We start from the raw sequence: 17631 nt of genomic DNA, 5'->3' as shown, positions 1-17631 counted from the left end.
TGACATTTCAGGGACTCCACGTCAAACTCGCTAACCCCCGAGGACACTGAAGACATGCCCCTGGGGCAGGATGCTGAAATCTGCTTGTTGAAGTCCGGAGAACTGATGTAAGTGCCAGGTCCCTGAGCGGGACTTCCCAGGGTGGATTTGGGGCGCAGGAGCCACGGAGGAGCGGGGCCTGCCCAGTGCCAGAGCCGGAAAGCACCCCGAGGGCGGCTCAGACTTGGCACCGGTAGGGCCTTTTTTTTTTTTTTTAGACATAAGTTACATACAGTAAAATTCCCCCTTTTTAGTGTATAATGCTTGGACTTTGACAAATAATACAGTGTAAGCACTAGTCGTCCTGCTGAGCCCCACACCCAGCTCAGCCAGCAGCATATACAATCTCAAGGACCTCAAAGCTTAACTAGCACCCCCAATTCTGCCGCAGGGGAAACATAGACCCAGAAAAGAAAAATGATTTGCTCCCATGTGACCATTCATGCTGCAGATACAGACCAGTTCCATCACCCCCAAAAGTTCCCCGTGCCCCTTTATAGTCATCCTGTTCTCACCCCTATGCCTGATTTTCTTTTTTGAAAATAACTTCATTTTATTTTCTTATCGTAAAAACAATACATTTTCATTATAGAAAATGAGGAAAGTAGAGAGAAGCAAATCTCATTGGTATATAGCCTTCCAGTCTTTTAATACATATACACCTAATTTTTTAACATAAACATCTTATTTTGCAGTCTTTTTAAACTTCATAGTGCACGGGTATTTTCCCATAGCATCCTTTTTCTCCAATGTTCTGTCTAGCGGCTGCATTATAGTTATTGAATAGATTCCATCACTCATCACAGGTACTTACTCAGCACAGGTACTGTTCTAAGTTCTTCGAGTACATCAGTGAAGAAAATGGAAAAAGGTCCCTGCCCTCTTGTTCAGTTTATAGTCCAGTAGGGGCTGACAAACAATAAACATGAATAAATCAGTAAATTACATAGTATTTTACAAGGTGGTGCTTGCTATGGAAAAGAAACAAAAAGTAAGAATAAAAAGGGAGGGGAATTCGCAATTTTAAATAGTGACACTAAGAAGGTAAGGCTTGAAGTAGTTGCCATGTAGATATATAAGGGAACAGCATTTAAGCAGAGGGAACAGTCAGTGCAAAGTCCCTGGGGCAGGATAGTGCCTGGCATGTTCAAGGAACCAGGAAAGGGCCAGGTGGCTGAAGCAGAGAGAGCAAGGGAAACCTTGTCAGAGAGGAAATGGGGTCCACGTCACATCAGACCTCGCTGGCCATTGTGAGGACTTTGGTTTTTAATCTGAGGGAAATGGGAGCCCCAAAATGAGGTTTGGAATAGAAGAGTGACTTTAATTTACATCTGATTGCTCTGGTTGCCATGTGGAGAATGACTATGGAGGGTCAAGGGCAGAAGCAGGAAGGCCAATAGAGTTTACACTACGGTGTGAGTCTTGTAGACAGTAGGCTTCTTTCATTTAAGATTATATTTGAGCAGAGAGGGCAAACCCTTGATTTGTTTTTATTAGTATCTCCTCTGAGGAGATTGAGTATTGTCCTCTGACTGACCAGATGGTGTCAGGAAATGGAAAAAGAGTAAAGACACAACCCAAATAATGATGCAAGGGGAAGATCCTGGAACATAAAATTATAACGTGACCCAACATTGGCGGGGCCTTCTGCCAGAGTGAGTGACTGCATACGTGGTAGTACTGTAACATTTCATGTTACAACAAACACCTCTTTTCCTCAGCGAACCCCTCTATCTACTCTCAGAGTCTTAAAAACTGTAAATACTGGACAAGACCTTTTGTACTATATTAGAAATAAAGCTTAACACATAGAATAATGTTGCATGGAATTAAATTTTCCCAAAGGTGAATGACTTAGAGCTCTTTAGAGCATTTGGATCTTTTAATCATTGATTAGTCTCGTTAGCATAGCTTTGGGTAGTATTTCCATCCATCCCCACAGCTTTGGAGGCAGACAGAATGCACAGCACCACCACTTACTTGCTGTGCTGTCTTGGACAAGTTAGCTAACCTCTCTGAGCTTTGGTTTCCACCCCTGTGTTAAAGCGGACAGTACTATGCTTTCTCCGTGAAAGGCAGTTTGGTGTAGTAGAAAGGGAATGAATGGCTTTGGGTCAGGTCTATGTGGACATGAATCAAGCTTCTCAATCTTTTACACGTGAACTTCTTCCCGCGCAAAACGGCAGCATGATGTTTCCTCATGTCGCTGTTGTGATAACACATGGCGCCGGTGAGCAGAGGGGCCTGGCACATGGAGGCCGCCGCTTTCCCGTTTCATAGTTGGGGAGATGAGACTGGCGCAAGGCCACAGCACTGCTGCATTGTAGCCCCGAGCTATCCTGCTGTCTGTGGAGTTGCACGTGCAGGAGGGGGGGGCCACTCAGGCGAGATGGGCAGCGTCAGGGAGACTTCCCTGCTCAGGTCAAGTTCATCCTCTCCTGTAGTATTCACACCCGTCAGGAGGCAGGCCTGGTTGGCCCCGTTTGCAGATGAGGAGATGGAAGCTTACGAGAAGGTAAGCCCTGCGGCGGGTACCAGAACCCAGGTCCCGTTGGCTCCACACCTCATTCTTGACATCACATCTGGGTCCTGCAGAAGGCCCCGCAGCAGAGGAATCACTAAACTCTTTGAACTGATGGGAGAAGCTTTTACACACTTAGTGAGAGTTAGAACCAGGGACACAGCCCCAAGAAGCCTTTCTCCCCAAGGCCATCATACCAGCCCTGCCTTAAAAAGAATCTGGGGTGTTGCGTTTAGGAAAAGTCAGGGTGCCCACTTGGAATCTTGTAACAGGCCCCAGATTTTACTGAGAAGAGGGACCACCAAAAGGGCAGGAGGTTTCTAATAATGGTTGTGCTTTCTGCTGGTGCTAATTACATAATTCTGCTGGGTGAGGGGCAGGGAATTAGAAAGAGAAAGGGGTCAACTGCGCCTCAGGGCAGGGAGAGCTAGAGACAGCTGCGGCCTCCACACTCGCTCCCTGGCCCTGAGGGGCATGGAGCAGCTCAGGATTAGGGTTTTCAGGAGGGAGTTTCCGCATGTTCTCAGGAAGTTTTTTCACTTTCCCGTTCCTGAACCCCGAGATATAAACTGTTTTCTGTTCTCCACGACAAATCGTTGCTACAAAGTGACGGCTGATACTACCAACCACCTGGGTTCAAGGAGCCGATTTTCTGGATTTCCCGACCAACTTTTCTCAGGATTCGGGAACAGACAGTGGAAAAAATTCCCGAGAACGGGCGGGAATTCTCGCCCAGAAACCCTACTCTGGACGTCCTCCCAGTTCCAGTGGGCTTGCAGCCATCACAGCAGCTCCATGCAGGCAAGGACTGTCGTCTATCTTTCACCCATGTCACTAGAACCATGCCAGGCACGTAGTAAGGTGCTCAGGAAACGTCTGTTGACGTGAGCTGCACATCAGGTTTTCTCCCATAATGAAGTGTGTTGGGCGAGGTTACCCAGGTCTTATCCTCCCGAGAGCCTCTGGGTCTCTGGCTACCTCTAAGCCACACACAGTGTGACCAGCAAACTCCCAACTTAGCCCACTTTGATCACGTCGTCTCTGTACTTGGTTTTCAGGATCAAATTACCCCTCACAGTGGAAGAGATCACCAACTTCGGAGAGGGCAACAGGGAGCTGTTCGTGAGGTCCAGTACCTACAGCCTCATCCCCATCACCGTGGCCGAGGCCGGCCTCACCATCAGCTGGGTCTTCTCCTCTGACCCCAAGAGTATCTCCTTCAGTGTGGTCTTCCGGGAGGCAGAGGACACACCACTGGAGCAGTGTAAGGTAAGGGCGGGCCGTGCCTACACGTCAGGCCTGGGCAGGCCTTCCCTGGGATGTTCTGGCCCCAGCTGTGAAAGGGGCACGGAGAGAAGCCAGGGTGGGAGAGCCTCTGGGCTGTGTGTCACAGAGCAGGCAGAGCACCTGGCCTTGTCCAGCTGGGGGAAGGAGAGACCGGAAGTCCAGGAGAGCTGTCTGTAAATGTCTGAAGGTCACTCCTTTGTCAGGCAGCTGTAGTCTGACCTTGGGATAGATCGGTGGGTGAAAGTTAGAGGAACACAGAAGTATAACTCAGTGTAAGGATCATTTTTTAACAGAGCTGTGCAGAGCAAGAATGGGTCACTGTGGGAGGTGGTGACCGAGATCTCTGCTTCTGGCTATTAGCGTCAGATGTTCAAGCTCTCACCTCAAAAACGTCAAAAAGAGACACACAGCTGTTGTGTCACTTGAGTTATTGGGCTTGAAATCTTGATGGCAGATACCAGTTCATAAACCCCTAAAACATTGTGAATTTGGAATGTTGATCATAGTTCTCAGCCTGGGCTGCACATTAGAAACACCTGGGAGTTTGTTGGACTCCCCCACCACCACCACCACCACCACTCCCAAGGCCACGTCCCAGACACTAAATCAGAATCTCTAGGATTCATGCCAGGCGCGTGGTACGGTGCCAGTGAGCAGCTGAGGCTGAGGACGACGGGGCTGGATTGAGGGGAGAAAGTCAGAGGAGAGGATGGGTGGAATCCGGAGCCAGGATGGCGCGCAGGAACCGTGATGGCTGATGAGTGTGGGGCGAGGAGAGGGAGGGGCGGGGTCCCGTTCCTGCATCGCAGGGAGAGGCTGCAGGGGCAGCGGAGGGAGAGCTGGTCTGGGTGGAAACGCGTTCCATTCGGTCACTCTGAGTGGTGGAAGGAATGGTGAGGACAGTCAGACGTGCTGGACAGGAGCTTAGGGCGGGTCCTAGGCTGTTAATACAGTTGCCACAATCGCCGCTTTTCAAGAATGACAAGAATCAAGACAGAGAAGAACAATTTGAAGCCACATGAAACAAGACTTCTGTGGCGTCTTTGTGATAACTCCCATTCGTCCCTCCTGCGTGTGACCCCCTGGGTGCCCTGAGAGGCTCGGGGCTCGGGGCGGGATGACCTAGAGCTGCGGGAGAGCCAGGCTGGGCCCGGTGGGACGGTCTGCTGCTCCCGCTGCCGTGTCCACGCGGAGGCACATCTGTCCGTCCACTGCGGTTTGCTCCCCTGCCTTCCCTGCTCTATGGGGACCTGCTCATCGTACGGATTGCTTTGTTATTTCTGTCCTCTTCAGATTCTCTCCTTAAATGTCAGTCTATCCCCCTGAGGTGGCCTGTCTCTCAGAGGCTCATGTTCGTTCTCCTTTGAACAAGCCTCTGCCCTCTCCTCTCAGGAGCTGACAGCTGCACCCCCTGCGTAGCTCTGGAGCCCTTCCTCCCTGAGAGGTTGCCAGCCTCCAGCCTGGGGGGCCTGGCAGGCCTGAGAGTGGCCTCAGGGATGGCAGGAGATGGGGAGGGTGGCATCTCACTTGGGGGCAGGTCTTTGTCCCCGTTGCCTTTGTGCTTGTCAGCTCTGCGCTGACAAACTGCTGCCTGGCCAAGGACGCACCGCCAGCCCCTTTGCTGTTTGTCCTCATGTTCCCAAGGCCCACCGGGCGCCTAGCGCTGCGTCCGCCCAGATTAGTGGCGTTTGGCAGGAGGGAGGGAGGTGACGAAGCCAGGCTTCCAGGCCTTTGCCATTCCACCTGCCCATACGTGACTGGGCTGTGGGCCTCTCCCCAGCTCGGTCACTCACCCGCCAAATCCACATGGCGCGGGAGACCCGTGTGGTTCCTGGAGCAGCAGTTCTCACATCTGGCTTCCAGGTGGCTTTCTGGGGGCTCTGACTCCCGTTGTCTTTCCCACACTGGACGCCAGGGGGCAGGAGGAGCCCATCTATAGGGCGAGCGAGCCTGGTGCCCAGGTGTTCCTCTGTCACCAGCCCACTGTGAGCAGTGGTGGTTGTTTCTGCGTGAGGTCCCCCAAACAGGGCACCTGTTTCCAGGCACACGTCCCCAGCATCTGTCCCGGAGACTCCCCAGGTGCCCCCTGACCAGCCTGGGTCTTACAGGAAATACCGGATGCAGTGCTCTTTGCAGCACTTCAGCTTCGTGAGGCTGGAGGTGCAGAGGTGGGACTGTGCTGTGCACTCGCCGTCTGCTCACGGCCACTCACTGAGCTTGTGCTGTAAGGTAAACTGGGCTCTGTGGGGCCCACTGGGGCTAGAGAGAGAAGGGGTCTGTCCTTGAGGAGCTCGCGGTGTAATCAGAGCGAGACCCTAGGAAATACCTGCTGTGGTTTCTGGTGGTGAGTGTGGTGATCGGTGGGCGGGCACTGTGGGGCACCAAGAAGGGCAGCTAACCCAGCCTGGGACCAGCGATCAGGGCAGGAGGTCCCGGGCCAAACCAGGAGAGTCATGGGTGGGTGGCGGGAGACCTGGGTTCGAGCAGCATCTAGGCAGAAGGAGCAGCATGGCAGAAGGCCAGCCCCATCTCTGGTGGCACTTGGTAGACACCCCCCACCCTGGGCCACCCTCTCTCCAGAGTGACGTCTTCCATGAAGGACATGCCTTGAGACTGCTGTTAGAGATTGTGAATTTGGGAAGGCACTTGATAAGAGAAACAGTAAATCAACGACTTGAGGCTACCTGTGTGCAAACCACTGGGGACAATCAGAAGGGGACACGGACCCTGCTCTCTGTCTGGGCAGAGGACCCGTGTTTGGCCAGAGAAGCTCGCGGCCACAGAGGGCGTCGGGAGGAGCCAGGACTGGGAGCAAGGACCTTTGACTTTTTAGTTTTTAAACAGCTTTATTGAGATACAATTCACATACCATATAATCCACTCATTTAAAATGTACAATTCATTGGATTTTTTTTTTTTTTTTTTTAGTATATCCACATTGTTGTGCAACTATCACCATTGTCTACTTTTAGATCACTTGCATCATCCCAAAGAGAACTCTGGACCCATTTGCAGTTACTCCGCAACCTACAGCCCAGCAACCACCAACCTGCTTTCTATGTTTATGGACTTGCCTATTCTGGACATTTCATAGCCATGGAATCATACAATATGTGGCCTTTGTCACGGGCTTCTTCCACTTAGCACAGAGCCCTTGTTTATTATAATACCAGGGCCTGAAGCCACTAGAGCCCAATTGCTCTCTCTTGAGAGCACTTAAACAAGCTTGGCCTGTTTGCAGAGACATCTCATAAATCAGGGAGGGCGTGGACACTGGAGGCCAATGGGAGACGTCCCCAGAGCTCACACAGTGGAGTGCTGTCTTTCGGTTTATGCCAGTCATCTTCCTATCACGTCAGCTGCGTGAGCTTTCACACCAGAGCCTTTATTAATCTCCCCTAGAGGTTTGTTTATTTATTTAAAAATAATGAGAGAATTTTACAGATTTTAACCATGGTAGAAAAATAGCAGTTGAAATGCATGAAAACTAGAGTAGGATGTTTGAAAGAAATGAAGAGTATTTTAAATGGAGTCTCTTCCGAGGAACTGCCTTAACGAGCTCTTGGCTGTTGCTTTGTAATCAAGGCAGTGACTGTGAAGGTAGGAAGTGCAGGGCGCACAGGTGTCTGTGTGTAAACAGCGAACCTTCCTCCCAGCAGCCCTTCCTACCTGTGCTTGCTGGAGTGTGTTAGGCCAGGCTCACAAGTTTTAGGGCATGGACTACAGAAACAGACCCAACCGTTCGGCCTCCCGCTATCCTCAGTCCCTGGTGGAATTAGAATATTATAGAACAGTAATGGAACTTAATGAGATAACGTGCAGAGCGGCTGCCACAGAGCCCCCACACAGTATGTTCTTATGCATCTTTGTCCCCTCCAGGCTTACCTTGGGCCCATCCTACTCCCTCCCCACCACCAGCTTCCAGCCAGAGCAAATGTACTGCAGTGTCTGGAACACAGTGTGTGCGGGCTCTTTCTCCCATGCCTTTGGTATCTCCCTTTTGATTTCTCTTAGACCCATGTGTTATTTAGAAGTGCTTTTATTTCCAAATATTGGGGGTTTTTCCAGAGATCTTCTATTTATTCTAACTTAATTCCATTGTCAGAAAACACACTTTGTATAACATGAACCCTATTAAATGTAAGTAGTAGTTTTGTTTTGCTGTTTTAACAGCTGAGTATGACGTACCTGGTGAATGTTCCAAGTGCCTTGAAAAGAATGTGTGTTCTGCTGCCATTGGGTTAAATGTTCTGTAAATATCAATTAGGTCAAGTTAGTTGCTAGTGTTGTTCAAGTCTTCTATTTCCTTATTGAGTTCCTGTCTACTTATTCCCTCAACTATTGAGAGATACTGAAATATCCAACTATAATAATTGAATTTATTCTGTTCCTTCTGTAATTCTAGTACTTTCTTGCTTCATGTGTTTTGAAACTCTGTCAAGAGCATAAATGTGTAGGATTATTATGTCATCTTAATTACCATCTTTATCATTATGAAAATTATCCCTGGTTATTTTCTTTGATATAAAATCTACGTTGATATTAATATAGTCAGTCCAGCTTTGTTTTGACTAGTGTTTCATGGTATGTCTCTTTACATCCTTGTACTTTTAACCTATTTGTATCTTTATAGTTCAATTGCATTTCTTGTAGGCGTGATGGGGCTGGGTCTTGCTTTTATCCAACCTGATAATCTCTGCCTTTTAATTGGGATGCTTAGACCATTTACATTTAATGTGACTATTGATAAGGTTAGGTTTGAGTATATCATCTCACTATTTGTTTTTTATTTGTCCCATCTGGTGGTGGTTCCCTTTTCCTCTCAAAGCAGTGATCTAGGGCAGTTGTAAGGCTCACCTGTTTTCTCAGAAATCACTGTCCTTCACGGCCTAATGTCCGTGTCTTGAAAACTGTTGTTTTGTATAAAACTAGGGCCAACGGGAGATGGCCAGACAGATGGATTTCACCTAAAATAAGCCCCAGCTTCCTGAAGCCAGAAAGGGACTGTTTCTCCAGATGGTGGGACGTTCTGGCACTGGCCATGGTCATAGGAGGCTGGGGGAGCGTTCCTTTGGGCTGCTAACCAGTTCCTATGAATTCTGGATGGAATTCATACCTACAGCTTGCCCCCTATCACAAGTATCAACAAATCCCAGGGCATGTGGAAGGCATTCCACCACCCCTGGGGGCTGATCCCAGCCCCCAACCCAGCTCAACTTTGACTTCAGACAGAACATTCAGCCTCCCTGGGCCTCATTTTCCTCCCCCAAAATAAAGGGTCTGCCCAGAGGATCCATGGGGCCCTTTCAGCGTCTGATGCGCTTTCATGACTGCTTTCCTCCCAGGTACTCATTCCCACCACCCGATGCAATTCCCACAAGGAGAACATCCAGGGCCAGCTCAAGGCGCGCACTCCGGGCGTCTACATGCTCATCTTCGACAACACCTTCTCCAGGTAGGGCCCTGATCCATCAGCAGCCAAATCTACCACCTGCCACCTGGCCTCAAGAAAGAGGTGGACAGTGAAAATAGACGATATCATTGTCAGTAATGTATTACTAATCGTTCTTTGATGTTAGACCCCTGTACTGCAGTGTTCTGATGTGTGTAATCGATTTTATAACACGCAAGCTAATGCTTACAGTCTGACCCCATGTCGGGCATGTTTTCGGCCCTCTACTCTTCCTGACTCACTGAAGCCCCACAGATCCTCACGTGGTAGGGACCGTCTGTGTCCTCATGTTACTGCTGAGGGACTGAGGACCAGAGGGGTAAAAGTGTGACGCTCCCAAGTCACACAGCTAGTGATGGACCCAGATTTGAACAGAGTGGCCCAGTTCCAGACTCTGGACTCAACGGGCATGCTCTCCTGCCTTTCTCTGATGTTCAGGTTCCCACTGCCCAACCCAAAGAAGGCTCAGGAAATACAGTGGGAAGGTTGGATGGATGGATGGATGAAATGAGATGAACAGGACTGGAACTTTGAGGCAAAGGCCCTGGGCCTTCTTGTCATGGGGGCAGGAGCATTGTGTGCCATCTCTGGGAAGCACTGTATCAAAGCACCTGACACAGGTCCAGGACGCAGAGCTGGGGGTAGCGGGGAGGATGAGATACAGGGAGGTAAGGCTGGAGGGGCGGTCAGGGGAGGAAGTGGGAGAGGACCAACATTGGTTGAGCATCTACCCTGAGCCGGGGCTTATGGAGACAAGAGACAGGGAGCTTAAGGTTGCTGACACCTGTCCCTTCAGCATAAGACCTCACTTGGGGCTGCCTGATCAGGCTTTTTACGAGACGCATCCTCTCTGAGTGGGGACCCCAAGATAATGGCCATGTCCCCATACACGGGCAGTTTCCCAATTCACTTGGCTTTTAGCAGAATAACTTCATAGAACACTCTCGGGGAAAACGGTGCCAACCCCTCACCAGCTCCAGGCCTTGAACTCCCAGGGCTTATGGCGAAAGGCATCTCCCAGAGGAAGGCTGAGGAGAAGGAGCTTCCCACCTTGGCTCTCTCCTGCCCCTGCCCTACACACCCCATGAACATGACACCCCTTGAATTAGCAGGACTCGTGGGTGCAGGCCCAGCATGTCCCAAGAGCTGCCTTCAGAGACCTCCCTAGGATGCGTGGGGTGGCCAGGCACAGGCCCGCGGGTCCTGTTTAAGCCCGTTCCCTCTGAGTGGCCGTGAGCATTGTCATTACTCACTGATCCTCACTGCAGCGTGACAAAGAGGCTCAGGAGAGTCATGTTGAGGACAGATCGTAGTCCCACGCCGGGTCCCAGTTGTCACTAGAGGTGGCCATGGTGCTGTGATAAACTGGCCTTAGCCCATTAAGGTCTTCTCAGCGGCCTACTTGAAATTTCCAAAGGTGGATGGCAAAGCAGATTTAGGTGTCCAGTCAGAATGAAATCCATACTCACCTCCACCATCTATGGCCTCTCAACGCCTGCTCTGTCCACTCATCCCTATGCAGGACAGACCACCCAGGTCCCTGAGACCCCAGGCCTTTTCAGAGCAGCAAAGAAAGGGAGTGGTTACAGCATCGGAGCGAGTGGGCGTTTCTGCACCCAAGCCCCAGGAACGTCCATGGTGATGTCCCAGGATCCCCCGATTCTCTGCAGGGAGAGAACTCTGCTGGGCAGACAGGAAATGGGGGGATGGGCTTAGAAGAGACCACGCACTCTGAGAGGCCCTGGCCTGAGCAGAGCTCTCCCCACTGTTCCCTGTGCCAGCCGCCACACCCACGAGGTCACTGCAGCCACCGCAGAGGCCCCAACAGCAGCCTCTGACCCCCTTGTGGCTCTTGGAGTAACACCCTCCTTTCCCATTTCTGTTTCCTCAGGTTTGTCTCCAAGAAAGTATTTTATCACTTGACAGTTGATCGGCCTGTGATCTACGATGGAAGTGATTTCCCGTAGTCTCAAGCACCTGGACTTGACTAGTTTCACTTTATCCACAGGAAACACTACTCTCCCTCACCTGTCACATAAAACACTAAAACAAAAAAAAAGAAAGAAAAAAAAAGGGCAGCCGCTCTGAAGCTGATCACCTAACTATCACTATGCAAGTCTGGGCGCCGGCCCTCGGCTGCCCCTCAAAGCTGTGTTGTTCGGGAGCACCGTGCACGGGCACTCTTGGCCCTCGAGGCTTCTAAGGGCTCGGGCAGCGTTTCCAGTGCTTAGGGACCCAGCTGCCTCCACACCCAAAGGGCTGAACTCTCAGATCATCGGCCTCTCCTGAGGGCACAGTTGGTTCCAAACCTTTCACAGGCCAGAGGTGATGCCAAATGCTGCCCATGGAGAGAGTCGCCCTGTTCTGCCCAGCCTGGACCCGGGCATCCCGAGTGACCATGGGCCGGGATCCTCTGCCAGACCCTGAGGCCCTCGGGTCCTCCCAGGAAAAGGACGCCTCAGGGCCATCGTGAGGGTCAGGACGCCCAGGGTCCCTCCCGAGGTCTCGAACAGCCTCTTCCCGTCATGTTGCTGCCCGAGTTGGGGGGCTGCTGCAGAACTCGGCAATTGCAGAGGGGCCTCTAACTGCACCTTCCTCCTGGCCCTTCTGTCTGGGCAGTTCTGTCCTCAAGCTGAGCCCTTCTCAGCCAGGCCTCCCACCTACTCAAAACATCCCTCTGAGGGGATTGTGCACTGGCCTTGGGTCCCACCCTGCAGCTGCTGGCCCATCTCTTTGTGTAGGTAAGAGCTTCTGCCTCCCCTGCAGCTACGCTCACTAATGATCAGAGTCAGCATAGGAACCACTTTCAGACATTGAGGCCTTCTTAACAAGTCTTCAGTAACTCAAGTGCAAACAGACGTAATTCGTGAATCTGCTCTTTGTTCACTTTCTGGTCCCTACTCCCCACCTGCCACGTTTCCCGGCACCCCATTTGCCTACTTCCTACTGCTCAGCCTATACTTGACACCCAGGAGCCATCCTCCTGAAGGCAGATGGATCCTGTTTCCTTTTCCTGGACAAGGAGATAACGGTCCTGTTCTCTGTAGCCCTTTCTTCTCCCACCACAGAGAGTTCACCTTTGGTGGCCTCTCTGTGCCTTGTTCACAGAGGCCACCACCTGTAGCCAGAGCCCCCGTCCTTGCACAGGTGAGCAGAGCATCTGGCGAAGTGGCCCACTTTGACCAGGGATAGGGGGAGAGCCCTGGGCAGGGTGTCGTCCTCCAGCTGGCCTACTGACCCATCAAGTCACACCGCCTCAGGCTTCATTTGGTCATCCAGCAGCCTGTTCTGACTGGTTTTGAGAGCTGGACAATGGGTCAGGGATCCCAGGTGAAGTCCAGCCCAGACCCCGACCTCACCTTCACCAGCAGAGGACTCTGGTGGGGCAGGGGTAAGAGGAAATGCCTTTTGACATTTAAACAGGAGACTGGGCACGTCCAGTCAGCTTAAGTGGGGTATAGGGATTGGCGAACAGAACCTTCCAGAGAAAAGTTGGGCCTCTTGCTCTCTTTCCTGGGAGCAGCCTCCTCTGGCAGAAAGCCATCAGGGTCTCTAGCATCTCCTCCTGGCCAAGGCTTTGATGGTGCTCAGTGCCAAAGCAGAAAACGGCCAAGCCCCCAGAGACCTCCTAGCCCCTGTGTGTCCTCACAGGCGTGCCACAGCCTGAGGATTGGTCCAGAGCCAACTACCCTGCCTTTGATACCCGTCCCCTAGGAAAGGATCAGAAGTAGCTGGTTCACCACGTGAAAGAAACTAACAGTTAAAAGAGATCCCAAAGCAATCTGGATTCTTGTTCGGAGTGCTTAGCTTTCCCAGGATACTGTGGAGACTGGCCCAGCTGTAGCCTGCTGGTGTCATCACCACCGTCTGCAGCTAGAACCAAAATCTAGCGAGTAGCTGATATGTTTCCAGCGAAAGGCCTGGGACATTCCATCCAAGACCGGTTCCAAACCTCTGTCACTCAGCCCAGTGGGAGACCTGCTGCAGCTCTAAAAACCACTTGGCTCTTCAACCCAGAGCCACTCCTCCAGGGAAGCAGGGGCCCCTTGTGGTGTGTACCCCTCGCACGCTGACTGCAGTTGTGCAAGAAAAGCCCTTCGCTGTGTTCAGAAGGCCGCCCGCTCCCCGGCGGTCACGTCCTGCCTCTAGTGTATTTATTATTTGTGCTGGGTGGACTCCTGTCCTTTGTTACTTTGCTGTGCGGGCTTGAGTGTACCGTGCACTCTGCAGCTAGAGAATGTCTTGCCTATGTAAGTGTGGCTGGTATAAACAGCTTTATTATTTTAAAAGGTTCCCAGCTTTACTGAGTTTTGGGGATTGGTGTACTTTGAAAAAAAGGCAAATGACAATGAAGCACGACTATTGAAGGTGGCAGCCCAGCCAATAGACGGAATTACCCCAGAAATCAAGAAGGAAACAACCTTGGGATCCAGATTATCATTTAAAAAACAAAAACCAAAAAGTCAGCAGCCCTTGATGGCCTAGCTCTCTGAATAACACTTATTTTTTAGTACTGATACCAGCTGCCTAGTTTGTGTCAGCCTCGGGAGCCACCCATCGACCTCACCGAGCAGACAGCTGTGTCAGACACACCCTTAGCAGGAAGCACATTTGGGATAAAGTGGTCTCTGCAGAGCACAGGCTGGAGCCCACTGGACTAACAGCAGGCAAAGAAATCCACAAGAGGAATCTAGAACCGAAAAAGTCCACAGGGTTTGGAAAGTAGAAGTGAAAAACCTGTACCATCACTCGAAAATCAGGATAGCTTTTCTGAACTTTTTCAGTTGTCACCAGCCGAAGTGGCAAAGCCATTCCAGATCACATGAAAGGACATGCCCACTTGGGGACAAAATCTTAGTCTGTCTTTTGGTACTGGTTAGATGTCCACTAATAGAGTTTTACAGGAGTTGCATTTGTAAAAGTTCGCATTGGTAACTCCATGTGGGGAGGCCACCCTTGGCTCAGAGGTGTTGAGAAAGCAGAGAGAAGACACGTGCTTAGTACCAGGGGTCGCCCTACGTAGACGAGGCAGCCAGCTGCCCACGTTGGCAAAACACCCAAAAGACACTTCCTGGTGGAAACTTGGCTAAGTTTTTCTCATTTCATTGTGATTCTTCCAAGGAAACGGGAAAGACTGAATTAATAACTTTTCCTTCATGAGCACTTTTTAAAAATAATGAAGTATATCTAAGTTTCGGGAGGCATTTCTGCTAAAAAGGCCTCCGTAGTACCTATGATGAGTGTTATCCAAAGACGCTCTGCCTCTGGGGGCTGCAGAACACCCAGACCTCAGGTGGGATGGCTTCCGATCAGAATTGCACGTTAGCTGACTAATCCTCCATCCTCGCGGCCTTACGGGATAGTGGGTCTGGGAACCAAGTGCATTCTTACCTGCCAAAGAATTATTCAGAAGCACATCAAATGCCAATGCCCCACCTGCACAGTGGAGGTGAGAAATTTTTGTATCCCAAAACATACCCCTTTATAGTATCTGCTGCACCGTTTGGAAATACTTTTAACCTCAGGATTTAAATAAACACTGACATTGAGAGTACTGGCATCTGTCATTCATTAGGACATCAGGTGCATGATGAAGTTACCGGACCAGGGTCGGAGTGGAGCTGCCCTGCCGGGAGACAGACCATCATCTTGGACCGAGGCTTTTCAAAGAGGCAGATGTTCTGGGAGGTCACCACACCACCTGATACCTGGATACTTGCCAGTGTCCTCTGAGGATGCCAGGGCATCCTTCCAGCCACTGCCCTCTGCCCTCAGCTCACACGTCCCCAGAATTTTCCTGGCACTCAGCACTGTGAGCCAAGAGCAAACTTCTGGTTGACCAGAATAGTGGGGTGGGGGAGAAGGTGATGGACGGCCTGAAACCACAGTTAGTCAGTCTGGTACAAAGCTGGGTAAGGCTGCCCGGCCAAGGCAGCGGGCAGAGGATGTGATCCACGTTCCCACTGCAGCTTACATGGTTGTTGCTGGGTCAGGTGTGGAGGGGCATGTCCCAGTCACTCCTGCACTGGTCAGATTGAGCTCAGGCTGAGCAGTCCGTCCGCACTCACCTCAGCCCGCATCCGGGGGTGCCTGGGCTTCTTGTCTAGTGCCCTGTACCTCACAGAACGCCTCCCAACCCCGTTCCCTTCATTCTTCTCCTGTCCCCAGATCCTCATGTGGTCTCTCCTTTCATCAGTTATTCAGGAATAAGTTACCTTTTCTATATCCATGTTCTCCCTGGAATGCGAGGACCGGGCTTCGTTCATCTCCATCCTTTCCTTTACCCCCACAGCACAGCCCTCTGCCAGACAGGAGCATGATCAACAGTTACTGAATCCGTAAGGAACTGCTTAGCTACAGGCCATCAACAGTCCCACTGGCCAACACGGCCAGGGACAGAAGCTCCCAAACCTCCATGGCAGAGGAGGGCCAAGGGCAAGCCTACAAGGGATGTTGGGGAAGGCTGGAGGTGAGCTGAGCCCCCTCGATCCTCCCTCCTGCCCCCCGTCTTGTGTTAACGGTGCCCTCAAGCCAAGTGACCTGTCCAGTGACCAGCTGGAAGGAACAGGAGGTTGGTTCTTCTAAGTCTCCACGGGAGCAGAGCAGAAGGATTTCTGTGTTCATAGGACAGTCCCTCCAGAGGCGTGCTGTCACTTGGACTGGGGCTGCAATGACAGAGAACCTACAAAGACACATAGACGTGCAGCCGGGGTTGGGATCTGGGGTCCTCTGTGTCGGGTCCCCATCACACGTGCTAAACCTCCACGCAGCCCAAGATGACCACAGTCTGCTCCAGGTTCTCCTAAGCGCCACCCTCAATCCCAGCACCCTGGCCCAACTCAGTGCTGCAGGCACCCCGGCCATTGGAGAGGCCACATGTCTTCTGGACATGTCGCCCCGTGGTGCTGGAGCATGTTGTGACCCCCTCAGGTGACTCAAAAGGACACACTGAGCAAAGGTCAGCCCTTTCGGTTTGAAGATGCGTGGGAAAAATCTGGTGAGAGGAGCTTACCGCCCACACACATCTGAAAAGCAAATAGTGGGTGAAAACTCACCCAAGATGAGAAAACGGACTTTTTTTGACGGAGCAAGTGAAGCTGAAGCCATGAGAAGCCAGGGGGAACACACAGTTATTATGAAAGCCATTCAAAGTGGGTTAGGGTTGAAGGAAAGGTCAGTCTTTTACTTTTCCCACACCCGCTGGGTTCTGAAAAAAGACAGTGAAGCTGAGCAGATGCGTGATGGCCTACCTCGCAGCTTTGATGTGTGTCTCCTCCCTCCCCCAGCTCAGCTCTGTGGGAGGACAGACTGTGTGGTTTCCTCACACCTCTGGCCTGAATGTACTGAGCTTATCTCAGCGTTGGCAGCCCCATCTGACGCCTGGAATGAATGAAGTCTTCTCAGCTCAAAAGTGAACAAAGTGAGACAGGCCTCACGAGACCTGAGAGGCGTGAGTGTCCTTACAGAAAAGACCTCACTTCCTGGCCAGGTTTCGCTTTGGGCTGGTGGCTTCATGGAATCATTAAAGAGAAAGTGATTTCAGGAGGGCCTCCCCAGCTTTCTGCTCCCAAGGAGCCTCTGAAAGGGAAGGAAAACATTCCTGGGAGGCCCAGACCTCTGCCTGCCAGGTCAGTGGGACAGGTGCTGTCTTCTCCCTGGCATTAGAAAGGAAAGCGAGTGAGGGAGTATAATGATGGGAGAGCAAAGAAGGGAAGCAGGAAGGGCCTTCTCAGAGGGCTCGAGGAGGGCTGGACTGGAGGCCAGGTCAGCAGAGGTCACCTTTCTCATTGGAAGAAAGGAGCAGGGGGGCAAGGCAGCGTTGGTGTGGTCAACACCAACTACCACATCCAGCAGAGGCCACATTATAGGGGAAGCAACATGGGGACTGTTCACTAAACACACCAAAGCACTGACTGCAGACATAGAAAAGATGATCCCGTTCCTCCCTGACTCAAGGCCTTGCGTGCTTTCACCCAAAGGGCCTGGGCAGTGCTGGCACTATCAGTCCTCCCAAGACACCTTTGCACAAGAGGGGGAGCCCGTGTGTGGACCCAAAAGTCTTCGTGAAAACAGCCCTTCTCCACCAGCAAGAACCCTCCACAGCATGGTTGGTGTTTTCAGAAAGAGGACCCCTTGTCTATGCCCTGAGATGACCAGGGGAAGAGGGACAGGGAGCCAGTCCTAGAGCCTCGTCGGTTACCAAGGCTTCAGACATCAGGCTGAATCCCAAGACTGGAAAATCCAAAGACTGACCCCGGGCTCAGTTTTGCTCCAGAGTCAAACTCATTAAGTCAGAGTCATTACGTGTCAGTTCACATAAAGCAAGTACCAG

At 51.5% G+C, this 17631-nt stretch overlaps 1 protein-coding gene across 7 annotated transcripts in view; it reads left to right on the top strand.

Moving 5' to 3' along the window:
* The window catches only part of FYCO1 (FYVE and coiled-coil domain autophagy adaptor 1), a 78135-nt gene extending 63283 nt beyond the window's left edge, over window positions 1–14852 (top strand). For all 7 annotated transcript variants that reach the window (XM_081071608.1, XM_081071604.1, XM_081071605.1 and 4 more), the window contains 4 exons: window positions 12–107; window positions 3619–3829; window positions 9193–9302; window positions 11191–14852. In XM_081071608.1, coding sequence (XP_080927734.1) covers window positions 12–107; window positions 3619–3829; window positions 9193–9302; window positions 11191–11266 — 493 coding nt within the window. In that variant the 3' untranslated portion in view covers window positions 11267–14852. The remainder of the gene's footprint in view (window positions 1–11; window positions 108–3618; window positions 3830–9192; window positions 9303–11190) is intronic.
* Window positions 14853–17631: the final 2779 nt, after the last annotated feature.

The sequence above is a fragment of the Rhinolophus hipposideros genome (assembly GCF_964194185.1).
Source record: "Rhinolophus hipposideros genome assembly, chromosome: 14".
Classification (NCBI taxonomy): domain Eukaryota; kingdom Metazoa; phylum Chordata; class Mammalia; order Chiroptera; family Rhinolophidae; genus Rhinolophus; species Rhinolophus hipposideros.
This window is presented reverse-complemented; position numbering and strand designations above follow the sequence as displayed.